Below are 16,991 nucleotides of genomic sequence, written 5' to 3' on the forward strand. Positions count from 1 at the left end.
AAGATGAGTCATTTTAGGGGGTGAAGGCCGAAGAAGCACCGAGCAGGCGATATAATGGAATAAAGCTGGCGAGGAATATATTGCGGTTTAGGCCCCGATATTGAACATTTTACATTATACATGTGTGTGTTTTGTTGGAGAAAAATTGTATGGGGAAACTAAATTGTTCTGACAAAGGGTGTTAGCTGCATGGAAAATATACATAGTTCCCGAACTGTGCAATAGGTTTTATTCTGTAAATTCTGTTTTGTAGTTTTTCTGTACCAAAGGTTCAGCCATCATTGTATATTATACATGTATTTTGTTGGAGGGAAATTGGTTTGTTCTGACAAAGGGTGTTTACTGCATGGGAAAAATAGATCCAAACTGCAATATTTTTTATTCTGAAATATTTTTTATTCTGTAAATTCTGTTTTATATTTTTTGAGTATAAAATTGTCAGCCAACATTATATATTAAACATATATTATATATATATTTTGTTGGTTAATAATCGTAGGGAAACAAGTTTGTTCAGACAAAAGGTGTTTTCTCTATGGGAAAAGTACATGTAGATCTGAATTACAATTTGTTTTATTCTCTAAATTCTATGTTATATTTTTATCAGTACAATATTATACATTATACATCTATTGAAAAATTGTAGGGTAGCTGGTCTCATGCTGTGAAATACACTACAAGGGGTCATGTTTATAAAGGGTGCATATAACAGATCCCTTGCTGCTAATTGAAAAATATTGCCGTTTTCCTCTGACGACTTTGTGTCAGAATTACCAAATGTTTGACATCCAACAGCCGGTGATTAATTAATCAGTGTGCTCCAGTGGTGTTGTTAAACAAAACAAAACAAACTTTACATGTAAAGGGACCAAAGAAAGGAATGTTTTCCGTACCATTTTGTTTTTATCTGTTAAGACTAGAATAATACATATATTTTTTAAATGTTTTTATATATGTATACATGTATGTGTTTGAATGTTTTGTTATGTACAGCACCCTTTTGTTCTGCAATATTTGTTTGATTACATGCTCATTTACTTTGATATTTCAGTTTTCTTATTAAAGACCTTACTTAATTGTCAAAGGAAATAAAAACAGTTTATTCTTATGGCGAGATGAACTTATTGTATGAGATTTTAAGTGCAAATGTGTTCCAGCTAGTGCACCATGACTGGCATAGCAAAGGTCGTGGTATGTGCTATCATGTCTCTGGGATATGGTGCATATAATAGATCCTAATACTAATGAAAATTTTTAGCAGGTTTCCTCTCTAAGAATGTATGTCAAAATTACCAATAGCCGATGATTATTAAATCAGTGTGCTCTAGTGGTATCATTAAACAAAACAATCTTCTTCTTTTTTTTTTACTGTAGGACATTTCAGATGTCTTTTTGTTTGTGTAATTTGCATAAATATTGTCTAAAATTTTAAACTGTTTTTGTTTTATATATTGCAGAAGAACTTATTTTATGACATTTTAAATGTGATTTTGTTTTGTATAAATCGTTGAAGGAAGTGTTGTATGGATTTTAATGGTGTTTTTTCTGTTGTTTTGAAGGAAGTGTTGTATGGATTTTAATGGTGTTTTTTCCGTTGTTTTGAAGGAATTATTTATGGATTTTAATGGTGTTTTTTTCCGTTGTGTTTTGAAGGAATTATTTATGGATTTTAATGATGATATTTTTTCCATTTGTGTCTTGCAGAAGACCGAAAACTGTTCGTTGGAATGCTCAATAAACAACAGATAGAGGAAGATGTGCGACAACTATTCAGTCCGTACGGAGCTATCGAGGAGTGCACCATCCTCCGCGATCAAAACGGCAACAGCAAAGGTGAGTTGTCTCCCTTTGTAAATCACGAAGAAGAATGAAGTTTAGTGGTTAGAATGCTCGTAAATCAAGAAGAAGAATGAACTTTAGAATGCCTGTATAGATGTGGCTAGTCACCGTTTAGGTTATTTCTTACACACCAGTTGGTGAGAACATCATGCGTTATTTTTTTATAACACTGTAACACACACTGTTAACATACATATGTGTGATAACATTTTAAAGACATACGACTGGCTGCTCCTAGGTGATGACCAGGGGTCTCATTCACAAAGGTCTCTTAGGCTCTGCTAGACAACAAAGCATCCTCTTTGCAAGTCTTTTAGCATTGCACTACGAGATTGCAAAGCTGCAAGAGTTTAGTGAATTAGGCCCCAGGTGACCAATGCCACACCATCTAATGAAAAAAATACCCATCAAATCGATCACTCTGTGACGTACAAGTTAACTTGAAATTGACTTGTATGTGATGCACAAGTTGACTATAAGTGGTAGGGTCGTACATAGGTTTTAGTAGGAAAAAGGTGTTTAAATTTATTTTAAAACTGTTTTCTAAAGATATGTAAGAAAGAGGATACTACATTTGTGTACATTAGATACCAGTTATCTTACAAGATTTTTAATAATATGTCCAACATGCTTTTGCTCGTTAGATACGTTTTTAAACAACTTGTAAGATAAATGGTATCTATAGCGGCCACTCGTGTAGTATTCTCTATTTATTCATGATCAATATGACAACTGTAAACATGAGTTGTCTACCTTTGTAAATCAAGGAGTAGAACGCAAATCTTTGATGTGGCTAATCAAAGGAATAATTCCTTGTTTTATTAATTGTTTAGCTTATTTGTGATCAAAATTGCCGTTTATTATTGTATTGATTAAACGGCAACAGTAAGATGAGTTGTCTACCTTGGAAAATCAGGGAGTAGAATGTTGTTTAATGGTTAACCGGCCTCAGTGGCATTGTGGTGAATCTATCGGACATAAGGCTTGTAGGTATAGGGTTCGCAGCCCGGTACCGGCCTTGGTGTTGTCGTGGTTAAGCTATCGGACATAAGGCTGGTAGGTACAGGGTTCGCAGCCCGGTACCAGCCTCAGTGGCGTCGTGGTTAAGCCATTGGACATAAGGCTGGTAGGTACAGGGTTCGCAGCCCGGTACCAGCCTCAGTGGTGTTGTGGTTAAGCCATCAGACAAGGCTGGTAGGTACAGGGTTCGCAGCCCGGTACCAGCCTCAGTGGCATCGTGGTTAAGCCATTGGACACAAGGCTGGTAGGTACTGGATTAGCAGCCTGGTATACCGGCTCCCACCCAGAGTGAGGTTTAACGACTTGATAATTTAGGTATAAGACCAATACACCCTCTTTTCTCTCACTAACCACAAACTATTAACCCACTGTCCTGGACAGACGTCCCAGATAGCTGAGCTGTAATGAATGAATGAATGGTTAGAATGCTCGTCTAACATGTAGGCATGGCATGTTGTAGGAGTGTTTCCCTATTTTAAAAACTCCACTGCAATCTCCATATAGCATTGCGGACGGGATGTAGCCCAGTGGTACATTGTTCGCTGGATGCGCGGTCGGTGTGGCAGGCCTTTCCCCAGGATTTGTTTACGGCGCTTACATATTTAGCATCATTATAACACAAATCAAGCCAAAAGAAGTGGGGTAGTGGGTTGAATCCATCAAATCATATCGTTTTGGGGTTATTTTTTTTGTTTTTTTTTTTTTTTGGGGGGGGGGGGGGGACTTTTTTTAAATAACCCATCAATTCCCCACCCCAAACAATTTCATAATTTGCACCATGTTGTTGCTGTTGATTTCAGCGTCATGTTAAATGCCTGTTGTAATGTCTGCTTGTAAAATACTGCATGTTCATTGTTCTAAAGTACTTCAAATCAAGGCGTAGCGGCAATTGATTTAAGGCGCTTCCACACCGTCAAAGCGCTTAATTTACGGACCAAGGCGTGTCGGGCCGTGACGCCTAACGGCCCTGGGGAAACCACTGTGTGGGATCGATCCCCGCCAGTGGGCTCATTGAGCTATTTCAGGTTCCTGCCAGGGCACCACGACTGGTATATCAAAGGCCATGGTATGTATTACTCTGTCTGTGTGGGATGGTGCATATAAAAGATCCCTTACTGCTAATCGGAAAGAGTAGCCCATAACGTAGCGACAGTGGGTTTCCTCTCTCAATATCTGTGTGGTCCTTAACCATATGTCTGATGCCATATAACCGTAAACAAAATGTGTTGAGTGCATCGTTAAATAAAACATGTAGCATTGCCTATTGACTTGAAAAATTGCAGGCATTTTCCGTTTTCATTTTCCAACTATTTATATTATGTCAGCTTTGTGAAGACTATTGTTTTTTTGCAGTAAATATTAACCACTCCCTCCTCCCCCCCCCCCCACCCCCGAAAAAAAAAATATGTTGAGGTAATATGTGCTTTATACAACATTAACGAAAAGAAACCAAACATTTAAAAAAAAAAATCATAATGTCTGATTGTGGATATTTTCAAATTAGAAAACATTTTCCCCAGCATATGAAATCTATGTCAGCTGTTTAAAAGGTCATGAATATATCAAATTAATTATTAACGCGAGTATGGAGGCTTGAAAAGAGCGAATGTTCAAATAAGAAGTGGTGTTGTAGAAAATAGTATTGATTTTCAGCTAACATGTCAAAACGGGTGAAATTGGAGAAACGTCTTTTGTTGTTTTAATTGTTCTCTTTATCAATTTAACATTCTGAGTTTTTTGCTGTCAAGCACAGTATGTGAAAATTTTCCTTGTGTTTTGTTAAGAATCGACGTCAGTATTTTCACACGCCATAAAACATATGTTCATGTATACTTATATAGAAAGCAGAATGGTATTTTTGCAAATGAATAATACAATTGCGTTGACTCATTATGGTTTTGGAGGTTTATTTATTGATAACCGCAGACTCAAAGAGTGTGAATTATTAGGGCAATGATGTATTGATAGTGATGTAGTGAATTTTGTTTTAAAGGGACGGACCCTAGATTTTAAACACTAAGGCATATTTTTTTTTACCTTAGACCCTAGTTTCAACCTGTAAAAATGGACACTAAGTTTGGATAATTTACAAACCTGTAACAAATTTGGACACAACTGAGTGAAACAAGAGTCTGTGATGTTGAAATACCCTAAGAATACACTAAAACACAACTCCATAATCATTACTTCTCAGAAGAATGTTCGTGGTTTTTTTTTTTTTTTTATATATGAAAATTGCATTTTGTGGTATTAGGAACAACAGGATGACCAGAAACACTTCTGTTGTATGGAAATGGATAATCTAAACAATAAAATATAAGTAATGTTTGATTTCAGTGATCATAAACGGCTCTAATAGTGAAAAATATGCCTTAGTGTTTAAAAACTAGGGTCTGTCCCTTTAAAATATGGTTATTAATGCAATATGTAAATCATACTAGCCAAACAGTGCAGGATTTAGGTCAGTTGATAGTGCACTTGCCTGTGGTGCTTGGATTGTGGGATCAACCCTCAGCGAACTCATTTTTTTTTTTTTTACCATTCCAACCATTGCTTGATGACATATACGTGTGTGTGTGTGTGTGTGTATATATATCATATATATATATATATCAAAGATATATATCAAATATATATATATATATATATATATATATCATTATATATATATATATATATATATAATCAAAGACCATGGTATGTGTTGTGCTGTGTTGGGAAAAGAGCTTATAAAAAATTCCTGCTTCCAATGAAAAAAACCTGTAAATTCAAAGCCACAGTTACCCTTCTGTATTCTTGGTTTTACAGTTGTTTATAGCCCTCCATTTATGGAGACTGTTAAGTTTGTTTGTTTGGGAGTCTGTTAAATGCGTTCAGTCACAAAATTATTGAATTAAAACAGTTGAAAGTGTTCTACAGAACACTGTAAAATTGTCAGCATGACCTAAATACAAATTACAGAATGTAAGTTCTATTAGATAGCCACTTGTTGGTAGGTTAATGTTCCTTCCTCCTTGTCAAGAGCACCATTTATATGCAGGTTGGAAATTCATGTATTCTACTGTGTAATCTGGCCTCATCTTCTGGAGCACTGCAATCTTTGTGAACCAGGCTCCTCATCTGCATAGATATTGAGTCTGGCGCTCTACGCCAGGCCTCTGATAGCCGAACTGTTAGAGTTTTATTCTCCATTTCTTGGCTGATCTACATACAAGTATGCAATAATTAAATTTTCTGTTCTGTCTATGTGGAGAGATTATAAAGGAAAAGAAAAGAAAAGGAATGCTTTGGGGGGGGGTGTCATTTTTTATTGCGGCGGGGGGGGGGGGCAGTTTTTTTTTTTTTTAGATTTTCTTTTTTAACAGCTCCCCAATATTTTGTTTAACCAAATCATCATCTCTGAGTCAACCTGTTTAAATGGCCACCTTGATAACACATCCGTTGGGCTATTTCTTATTCCAGCCAATGCTCCACTACTGCTATATCAAAGGCCGTGGTATGTATCCTGTCTGTGAGATGATGTATATAACAGATCCCTTGCTACTAATGGAAGAAAGTGGCAGCTTTCCTCTCTAAGACATCTTTCGAAATGACCAAATGTTTGACATCCAATAGCTAATGATAAATACATCAATATGCTCTACTGGTGTTGTTAAACAAAAACAAACTTGAACTTTCTTTCCTTCACATCCTTACCATTGTTTGATACCAAGCAGCCGAGGGGTGGGACGTAGCCCAGTGGTAAAGCACTCGCTTGATGCGCGGTCGGTCTGGGATCGATCCCCATTGGTGGGCCCATTGGGATATTTCTCTTTCCAGCCAGTGCATCATGACTGGTATTTCAAAGGCCGTGGTATGTGTTATCCTGTCTGTGGGATGGTGCATTTAAAAGATCCCTTGCTGCTAATTGAAAAGAGTAGTTCATAAAGTGGCGACAGCGGGTTTCCTCTCTCAATATCTGTGTGGTTCTTTAACCATATGTTCGACGCCATATAAATAAAATGTGTTGAGTGTGTCGTTAAATAAAGCATTTCTTTCCTTCCCAGCAGCCGATGTATTTTTAATGCTGGGGTGTTGCTAAAGATTCCTTCGTTGAATCATTGATTCAAAATTATTTCAATTCTCATCTTCAATGAGAAGTAATGACCTTGAAGTCGTACATTCGACACGAATCAATGGAATTTAATAGATCATTCTGTGGGCTGTCTTTACGCGAAGAAACCCACCATTTAGCTTTACACCCAAACATGGCTCACAGACCAAACGCCGTTAAAATGTGTCTGCCAGAAATTGACTTATTACGGTTTATTGCGGAACTTCACGTTGAACCATGTCTGCGAGAGAGAGATTGGTTTATTGTGATTTATTGTGGAACTTCAGTGTCATCTCGAAGTAACTGATTAAATGAATAAACCGATCGGATGGATATTCTTATTAACGTAGTTAGTCTTCTTGTTAAAAATCAACCGCGGTGTATAGTTATTATTATAATTTTAGTTATTTTTGTGGTTATTATACATGTATGGCATCTATTTCTATGGTAAATCATGTTATAATTACTATTATTTTCTGACAAGCTAAATTTTTACTTCTTAAATCTGGCGTGTGGGTCTTGACATCACCCCATTTACATATGCATACAGGCTCCCATTGTTATAAGTGGGGTGGGGAAGGCTAGTGTTTGCCTGAATTAAATGCCCGAATCTGGTGGGGGAATCATTTAATCATATTAGCATTACTACCAAACGGCATGGTTGCAAACAAATCACTACCCATTTTTACATGGATTGCAACTAATTTTGAGGGTAGAATGATGGAAATAAATGATAAAAAAGGTCTCATTTTAGCACATTTTACCCAAATATCTATATAATTATTGCCCGTATTTGAGGTTTTGCTCCAGCACTAGGGTTGGGTGGGCAGTTGCCCCCTGCTCCCATGTATTGTATGCTTATACCCGCAATTAATAAAATAAAACCAATTTAATCAGATCAAACCACCTCAGCGGATCCGTTCAATTGATTGGGTTTTTTCGTATTCCAACCAGTGCACCACAACTTTGGGAGAATGGGTGCACCAACAGGATTCGATTCTATACAACCCAAGCACTTTTGGACATCCTATGGCTCATGATTAATTAAATCAATCTGCTCTAGTGGTGTCGTTAAACAAAACAAACTTTAACTTTTGTTCAGAGACCATTTTTGCATGCTGAAACTAGAGTATGCTCCTTTAATGCTCAAAATTATACACTTCACTGCACTCGGTAGAAATAGCCAGCCTATTTTTCTCAAACAGCCCCGTGCTTTCTGAGATAACGAACACCCTGATAACTGGCAATCAATTTTGAAATTGATTAGTAACAGTTGCTAACGAAATATTTCGGGAACTGCATTAACCATTTAAATATCGAGCAGGCAATATCTGTTGATGTCACCGTATGTGTGTGTGTGTGTGTGTGAATGTGCGTGCATTTCGTTAATGAGCACAGTGTTAATTATTAATTAATGAAGAACATTATATATCTTAGATATCGAGGCCTAGGATGTCTGAGTGATTACAAGCGATGAAATATTAACGATCGGCCGACCAGATGGATGTACTTGTGTTAAATGTTTTAAGCATGGTGGAATGTCAGGTGTAATTAAAAGTCTAGCTTCATTTAACTTCAGTCCCATTTTCTTTTTTGGTTTATCAAAATTAAAGTTTTTTTTGTTGTTGTTGTTTTTATGACACCACTAGAGCACATCGATTGCATCGATTGCAGTCGGTGGGCCCATTGGGCTATTTCTTGCTCCATCTGGTGCACCACGACTGGTATATCAAAGGCCGTGGTATGTGCTATCCTGTTTGAGATGGTGCATATAAAAGATCCCTTGCTACTAATAGAAAAATGTAGCGGGTTTCCTCTCTAAGACTGTATATGTCGAAATTACCAAATGTTTGACATCCAGTGGCCGATGATTAATAAATCAGTGCTCTAGTGGTGTTGTTAAAAAAAATTAAAAAATCTTTCATTGGCTATTGGATGTCAAACATTTGTTAATTGTGGCATGTAGACTTAGAGAAAACCTGGTATATTTTGAGACAGGTATATATGTGAGACAGCACATACCATGATCTTTGATGGTTGGGATTAAGGGAAAGCTGCATGAGACTATAGTGGGTGAGTTAGTAGATATTGGCTATAAGACCAATGTGGAAGATTCTCAGCTGCAAAAAAACCCAGAAAACCCCCCACAAAAAACAATAACATGCTAGTCCTTATTTACACCCCACAAATCTCCCCCAAAAAACAAATCCCCAAAACCCCAACACATTTCCTGATTGCAGATCTCTGTTGCAACATCTAAAGTTAAAGCAAAATTCTGCAATGAAAACGTAATGTGAAAACTTGATTTAGAACAACCAATTACTATATATAACCCAGGGTTAATTTAACTATATATAACCCAGGGTTAATTTAACTATATATAAGCCAGGGTTAATTTATCTATATATAACCCAGGGTTAATTTATCTATATATAACCCAGGGTTAATTTAACTATATATAACCCAGGATTAATTTAACTATATATAACCCAGGGTTAATTTAACTATATATAACCCAGGGTTAATTTAACCATATATAACCCAGGGTTAATTTAACCATATATAACCCAGGGTTAATTTAACTATATATAACCCAGGGTTAATTTAACTATATATAACCCAGGGTTAATTTAACTATATATAACCCAGGGTTAATTTAACTATATGCTTTGAACCACTGGGTGGGCCCAGAGTTTTTACTTGGTCGAGGTTATCTTTGTTGTATTAAACTATACCCCATGGTGTTTTTTCCAATTCACTTCAGAACCTCAATCACTGAAAATAAGTCTGAAAGAGAAGAAAAAACCAAAAACAGGAGGAAAGGAAAGAACAGACTCGCAGATTTCTACAAAACGATTGGCTGTGTATTTAAGAGTTGTGTTACATAAATAAACGGGCACAAGAGGAAGACTAAAATAAACCTTTTACTACCACGGACATGTACCTGTCAATTTGAGCTGAAACAGCTGGAACTCAACTCCCCCACTCCCTCCAATCACTTCACTTCCCCCATCTGGCATGCATGTATCCTGCTGCTGGTGCTCCTCCCTTGCACCTGCCAGTGCAGGCGGTCCCTCCTCTCCCCTCCCCCCCCCCCCACCTTTCCTGTCATGGACGGAGGAGCCAGCCAAGGCTGGCTTTTGTGCCCACGACAGGCGTGTGTGCTACAACAGCTTGTTCTGAATCTGCACTTAAAGCCCTATGACATGACATTCCAATCTTAACCCCCATTTCCCTTCCTTTATCTGTTGTGTAACAGCCATACAAAATACAACAGCCGGCCCCAACCAACCATTCATTGCAAGATCCCCTTTTTCTTCCCTAACTAACACATTTCAGTCAGTACGACCTACGTGGCTACCCCTCCTGAATATCCCCCCTCTTAATCCCCATTTTCCTTCCTTTGTCTGTCACGTAACAGCCGTACATGCTACAACAGCTGACAACTCCCACCATTCAATCATTGCAAGCCCCTTTTTTCCTTCCCCAACTGTTAGTATAATATATATCAGCTACCCCCCCCCCCCCCCCCCCCCTCCTCCATATAAGGGCCATATATGTAATTCATTAATCTCAACCCCACTTTATCTTCCCTAACTACCCCCATCCCCTTCCTTTATCCCAACCCTCCGGTTCCTTCCCCCAACTGACATAACACCAGTCATTACAAGTGATATACAATAGTACAAACTACATAAGGTATCCCATCCCTTCATTTATCTTCACCGTCCTACCCCCACCGGCTTCTTTTGTCTCAACCCTCCCTTTTCCTTCCCTCAACTGACGAACACCAGTTCTTACTACATACAAAAGCTGACCCCTCCACTCCACCCCACCCCCCTTCTATTATCTTAACCCTGAACCACTCCTGTCTCCCTACCCCCCATGTGGAAGAGTCCCTCCACTCCACCATTTCCATTATCTCAACCCTGAACTACTCTTGTCTTCCCTCCCCCTCGTGTGGAAGAGTCCACTTCACCTGAAGCTTCATTTTAGTTTTGTTCAACATTCTTCATGTTATTTCAGCACACTGTGGTATTTTTCCTAAAGACTTCTTTTTAAATACTTCCACTATCAAATTACTTTCACCATTGAAGAGGATCAGTCTGGGTCAGAACACAGTATCTTGTCTGCCGGAGAAACGTTTTCATGTAGTCTAAAAATAAGAATTCTGCATTAGTACTTGTGGGAAAACATTTTCTAAACAAGTTAATTGGTAATTATTTTGTATTTTAAATTTAATTTAACAATGAAAATCACACCAAGCAAACCAAACCAAACCAATTCTTTATTTACATGGGACTAATAAAAAATGTTTTCTAAAAATCTCCATTTTTAAAAAAATGAATATTTATTTTATTATGCCTTTCCATTTTTATAAAACATTTACACCCACAAAACGCCCCAGAACAACAATAACAACAACACCAATTCAATCTAACAATGACAACAACAAAAAAGACGTGAAAAAATAAATAAATGGAATAATGATAAACGTTGGTCTTCAGCCATCTTGGATTAATTGTTAGCAGGTCGCCATGGTGTGTTGTGGTATAATCTATTTCCGACAGTTCATCAAGCGACATTGGTGGAATAATCTGCCGTGAATGCATCTATGAGGACGAGGCATTGCCAGCCAGTGAAAGCGGCCAAGATGACTATATTGGTCACGTAAAAGAGAAAAATCAATGTCGGAGTCAATGTAGCATTGACAGGTTATTTATAGACGCGGGTTAAAATGATCTCCATTCCTGGTGGAAAAGAGAAGAAGAAAAAATCATATTAATACAGAAAGAAAGAAAGAGTTGAAAGATTGTTTTGTTTAATGACTAGGGCACATTGATTTATTAATCATCAAATATTTGGTAATTTTGACATAGTCTTGGAGAGGAAAATATTGTTTTGTTTAACGACACCACTAGGGCACATCGATTTATGAATCTTCGGCTATTGGATGTCAGATATTTGGAAATTTTAACATACAGTCTTGGAGAGGATATGATCGTTTTCTTTAATGACACCACTTGGGCACATTGATTTATTAATCATTGTACCTGTGTACTTTAATTAAATCAAAATCCATAATTACCAATTAGAAAAAACAACAAAACAAACAAACAAATTACCCCACCAAACCCCCCCCCCCCAAAAAAAAAAGAAAGACCTTCCCTCCAAAAAAAAAGAAAGAACCCCTCCCCCCAAAAAAAAGAAAGACCCTTACCCCCAAAAAGAGGAAGACCCTCCCCCCAAAAAAGAGAAAGACCCCCCCCAAAAAAAAGAAAAAAAAAGAGAAGAAAACCACCAACGAGCAAAAAAAACCCAAAAACAAAAAAAAGAAGAAAAAAACAACACAAAAAACTTATATACAACTGTCGTCAATATTAAAAAAAAACCCATTAATTTTTATTAATTTTTTTGTCATCTATATTTATTTTAATGCAATTCCTAATAAAAAGGCGTACATTACATATATATATATATATATATATATATATATATATATATATATATATATATATATATATGCTATACTGTACTATAGCACTGTAAGAGATGTTATTAGAACTGAACACAGACTGTGACAGAGGCAACTTGCTGTGTGTTTTGTGTGTGTGTTTTATTTCCCACATTGAATACAGGTGCAAGGTGCGTGCACTTGTAACTCTCCCATTGGTTGTATTGATCTGCCTCTGAATAACACACAGCATGGCTGTCACAGCCAGCTCTGTGAGACATCACAGTGAGTAATGATTGGTCACCCGATTATCATAATTTATGCCGTCTGCCAACAATGGAACGGAGGGAAATACTTTCTTTGTTTGGTGTCACTACATTCGGGGATTCTTGGACAGAGGAAAGATGTCTTATAGTTTTCTTTAAATGAAAAAATATTTTACTGCAAAAAATATTTCGTTGGAAAATATATTTCACTGTTTATTGTGAAGTTTAGTTAGGTTTATTTATTTATTTATAGTGTGCTATTCTTTAAATGGTAAGAGTGTGTGTTGATTTTTAAATATTTGTTTTTTAAAATTTAACGTGACTTGATAATATGTAGACATACATGTAGTTTTAATTTATTATGTGTGATGTATGTGTAATATTTATAACACTTTTGTCATAGTTTTACTAAGACTTTTTGTTAGTTTTACGTAAACTACTAGCAGTACTATTACTCGAGTAGTATTTTTGTTGTACTATTGATACTACTATTAGTACTATACTACTATTACTACTACTGCTAGTTAGTACTACTACTACTACTACTACTACTACTACTATTACTATAACTACAACAACTACTACCACAACTGCTACTATTACTACTGCTGCTGCTACTACTACTACTACTAGCACCACTACTACTACCACCACCACTACTAGCACTACTACTACTACTACACTACTACCACTACTACTGCTACTACTGCTACCACCACCACCACCACCACCACCACCACAACTGTTACTACACAACTACTGCTACTACAACAACTACTGCTACTGCTACTACTACTACTACTACTACTACTACTACTACTACTACTACCACTACCACTACTACCACTACCACCACCACCACCACCACCACCACTACCACTACTACACAACTACTGTTACTATAACAACAACTACTACTACTACCACCACCACCACCACCACCACTATTACTACTACTACACAACTACTGCTACTACAACAACAACAACTACTGCTACTACTCTACTACTTGCATTACTATTGGAGGTGAGATTACAGACATGATAACAACATATAGCTACTTGTATCCACTTGTCAACAGGTTTCTCTTTAAATTCTATGTTAAATGGTGTGGATATTTCTTCCACTGGTTCGTCTGTTGTCTAGGTGCTATCTTGAATGATCTGGTTTTCATGTATAGTTGATGCTAATTTACTGTATGTTACGACGTCGCTTTCACAAAATTACAAAATTACGTCTTTACACTTATTACATGTGTACTGTGTATGACTTTTATTAAAGGGACAGACCCTAGTTTTTAAACACTACAGCATATTTTTCACTATTAGAGCCGTTTATGACCACTGAAATCAAACATTACTTTTATTTTATTGTTTAGATTATCCATTTCCATAGAACCCAAGTGTTTCTGGTCATCCTGTTGTTTCTAATATCACAAAATACATTTTTGTTCTTTTTAAAAAAGTTGCGGTTATTGATTCGAGTTCTAGTCTATTTTTTAAGGATATTTTCTAGTTCTAAAGTCACAGACTCTTGTTTAACTCTGTTGTCTTTACTTTATCCAAGTATGTTACGGGTTTGTAGATTAACTAAACTTAGTATCCATTTTTAACGAGTTAAATTAGGGTCCGCGCCTTTAACTCTGTTAGGTTGAACCAGGTGGATAAAAACAATAATTATTTTCTGTCTTTATTTTGGGGCGGGACGTAGCTCAGTGGTACAGTGCTCATCTGATGCGCAATCGATCTAGGATCGATTCCCATTGGTGGACCCATTAGGCTATTTCTCGTTCCAGCCAGTACTCCACAACTGGTGTAACAAAGGCTGTGGTATGTACCATCCTGTCTGTGGGATAGTGCATATAACAGATCCCTTGTTGATATTCAAAAAGAATAGCCCACGAATTGGCGACAGCAGGTTTCCTCTCTCATTATCTGTGTGTGGTCCTTAACCATATGTCCGACGCTATATAACCGTAAATAAAATGTGTTGAGTGCATTGTTAAATAAAACATTTCCTTCCTTCCATCTAGTCTGTTTTTAAGGATATTTCTGGTTTTAACATCACAGACTCTTTCTTTCACTCTGTTGTTTATCCAAGTGACCGGCCTCGGTGGCGTCGTGGTTAGGCCATCGGTCTACAGGCTGGTAGGTACTAGGTTCGGATCCCAGTCGAGGCATGGGATTTTTAATCCAGATACCGACTCCAAACCCTGAGTGAGTGCTCCGCAAGGCTCAATGGGTAGGTGTAAACCACTTGCACCAACCAGTGATCCATAACTGGTTCAACAAAGGCCATGGTTTGTGCTATCCTGCCTGTGGGAAGCGCAAATAAAAGATCCCTTGCTGCCTGTCGTAAAAGAATAGCCTATGTGGCGACACCAGGTTTCCTCTAAAAAAGAGTGTCAGAATGACCATATGTTTGACGTCCAATAGCCGATGATAAGATAAAATATCAACGTGCTCTAGTGGCATCGTTAAATAAAACTTTACTTTACTTTAGTCAAGTGTGTTACAGGTTTGTAGATTAACTAAATTTAGTGTCCATTTTTAGGAATTGAAACTAGGCTCCGCGCCTTTAACTCTGTTGTGGTGAACCATATGGATAATAACAATAATCATTTTCTATCTTTATTTATTTAAAAACAATTTTGCAGGTTGTGCATTTGTGAAGTACACTTCTGCGCCTTTTTTAACTCTGTTATATGTTGAACCATGTGGATAATAACAATAATAATTTTTTATCTTTATTTATTTAATTTGTTTTTGCAGGTTGTGCATTTGTGAAGTACACTTCTGCGCCTTTTTTTAACTCTGTTATATGTTGAACCATGTGGATAATAACAATAATAGTTTTTTATCTTTATTTATTTAATTTGTTTTTGCAGGTTGTGCATTTGTGAAGTACACATCCCATAGTGAAGCGCAGACGGCTATTAACGCACTCCACGGCAGTCAAACTATGGCTGTAAGTACGGTAGGAATACATCTTACTTCTGCACGGCACCTAGTCTTAGTAGTAGGCCTGTGTTATCATCATCATCATCAGCAGTAGCAGCGGCATCAGTGACAAAAAAACAAAAACAAAACGGGCGGGATTTAACTCAGTCGGTTGAGTGCTCGATTGAAGTGCTTGTGTCACAAGGTCAAACCATCTGAGTGGATCCATTCATTCAACTGATTGGTGTTTTTTCTTCGTTCCAGCCAGTACTTGACTGGTATATCAGAAGCTGTGGTATGTGTTTTCCTCTCTGTGGGATGGTGCATATAAAAGATCCCTTGCTGCTAATGGAAATATGTAGCGTGTTTCTTCTGACGACTACGTGTCAGAATTGCGAAATGTTTGATGTCCAATAGCGATGATTAATTAATCAATGTGCTCTAGTGGTGTTGTTATACAAACACAAAAGTAACATTAAAGTTTGTTTTGTTTAATGTCACCACTAGAGCACATTGCTTTATTAATAATCTGCTATTGGATGTCAAAGAGTTGGTCATTTTGACATATAGTCTTAGAGAAGAAACCCGCTATATTTTCCCCATTAGTAACAAGGGATCTTGTATATGCACCATCCCACAGACAGGATAGCACATACCATGGCCTTTGATGTACCAGTCGTTGTGCACTGGCTAGAACAAGAAATAGCTCATTACATGCAATGGGCCCACTAATGGGGATTGACCCTAGAGACCGACAGCGCATCAGACGACCACTTTACTACTTGGCTACATCCCGCCAGTCATGTAATTGCCAGCTTCATGTACATCATATCATAATACATAGACTGTTGTGGCTATAGCAGATTATTAAAATCGCAGACCTTAGTTTCAAGCCATGAAAATTGGACACTACATTTTTGGTTAATCCAAAACCCTGAAATGCTTTTGAAATATATTTTTAAAATGCCAGGATGATCAGAAAAACTTTAAATGTATGGAAATGGATAACTTAAGCAATATATATATATATTTGTTAAATGACTAGACGTCATGTCCATAACCTTTACTTCTCAAAGGTATACTTGTACATGAATTTTTCGTGGTATTAGAAACACCAGGATGACCAAAAATATTTCGGATGTATGTAGATGAATAATTTAAACAACAAAGTCTTTTTAAAAAATGACTAGGCATCATCTTCATAACCATTACTTTTCAAAGGTATACTTGTACATGCTTTTTTTTTTAAGATATGAAAAATGCATTTTGTGGTATTAGAAACACCAGGATGACCAGAAACACTTCAGATATACGGAAATGGATAATTTAAACCATAAAATAAAATAATGTTCGATTTCAGTTGTCAAAAAATGCCTGTT

General features: G+C 37.0%; 1 protein-coding gene across 2 annotated transcripts in view; it reads left to right on the plus strand.

The window, feature by feature from the left end:
• LOC121373685 (CUGBP Elav-like family member 3-A) overlaps positions 1-16,991 on the plus strand; it is a 67,505-nt gene that overhangs the window by 30,905 nt on the left and 19,609 nt on the right. The window contains exons 2-3 of one of the 2 annotated variants that reach the window (XM_041500410.1): positions 1,705-1,833; positions 15,561-15,649. In XM_041500410.1, the coding sequence (XP_041356344.1) occupies positions 1,705-1,833; positions 15,561-15,649 (218 nt within the window). The remainder of the gene's footprint in view (positions 1-1,704; positions 1,834-15,560; positions 15,650-16,991) is intronic. The other variant, XM_041500411.1, reaches the window with a different exon arrangement.

Source organism: Gigantopelta aegis, chromosome 5 (assembly GCF_016097555.1).
Source record: "Gigantopelta aegis isolate Gae_Host chromosome 5, Gae_host_genome, whole genome shotgun sequence".
In the NCBI taxonomy this organism is placed as follows: domain Eukaryota; kingdom Metazoa; phylum Mollusca; class Gastropoda; order Neomphalida; family Peltospiridae; genus Gigantopelta; species Gigantopelta aegis.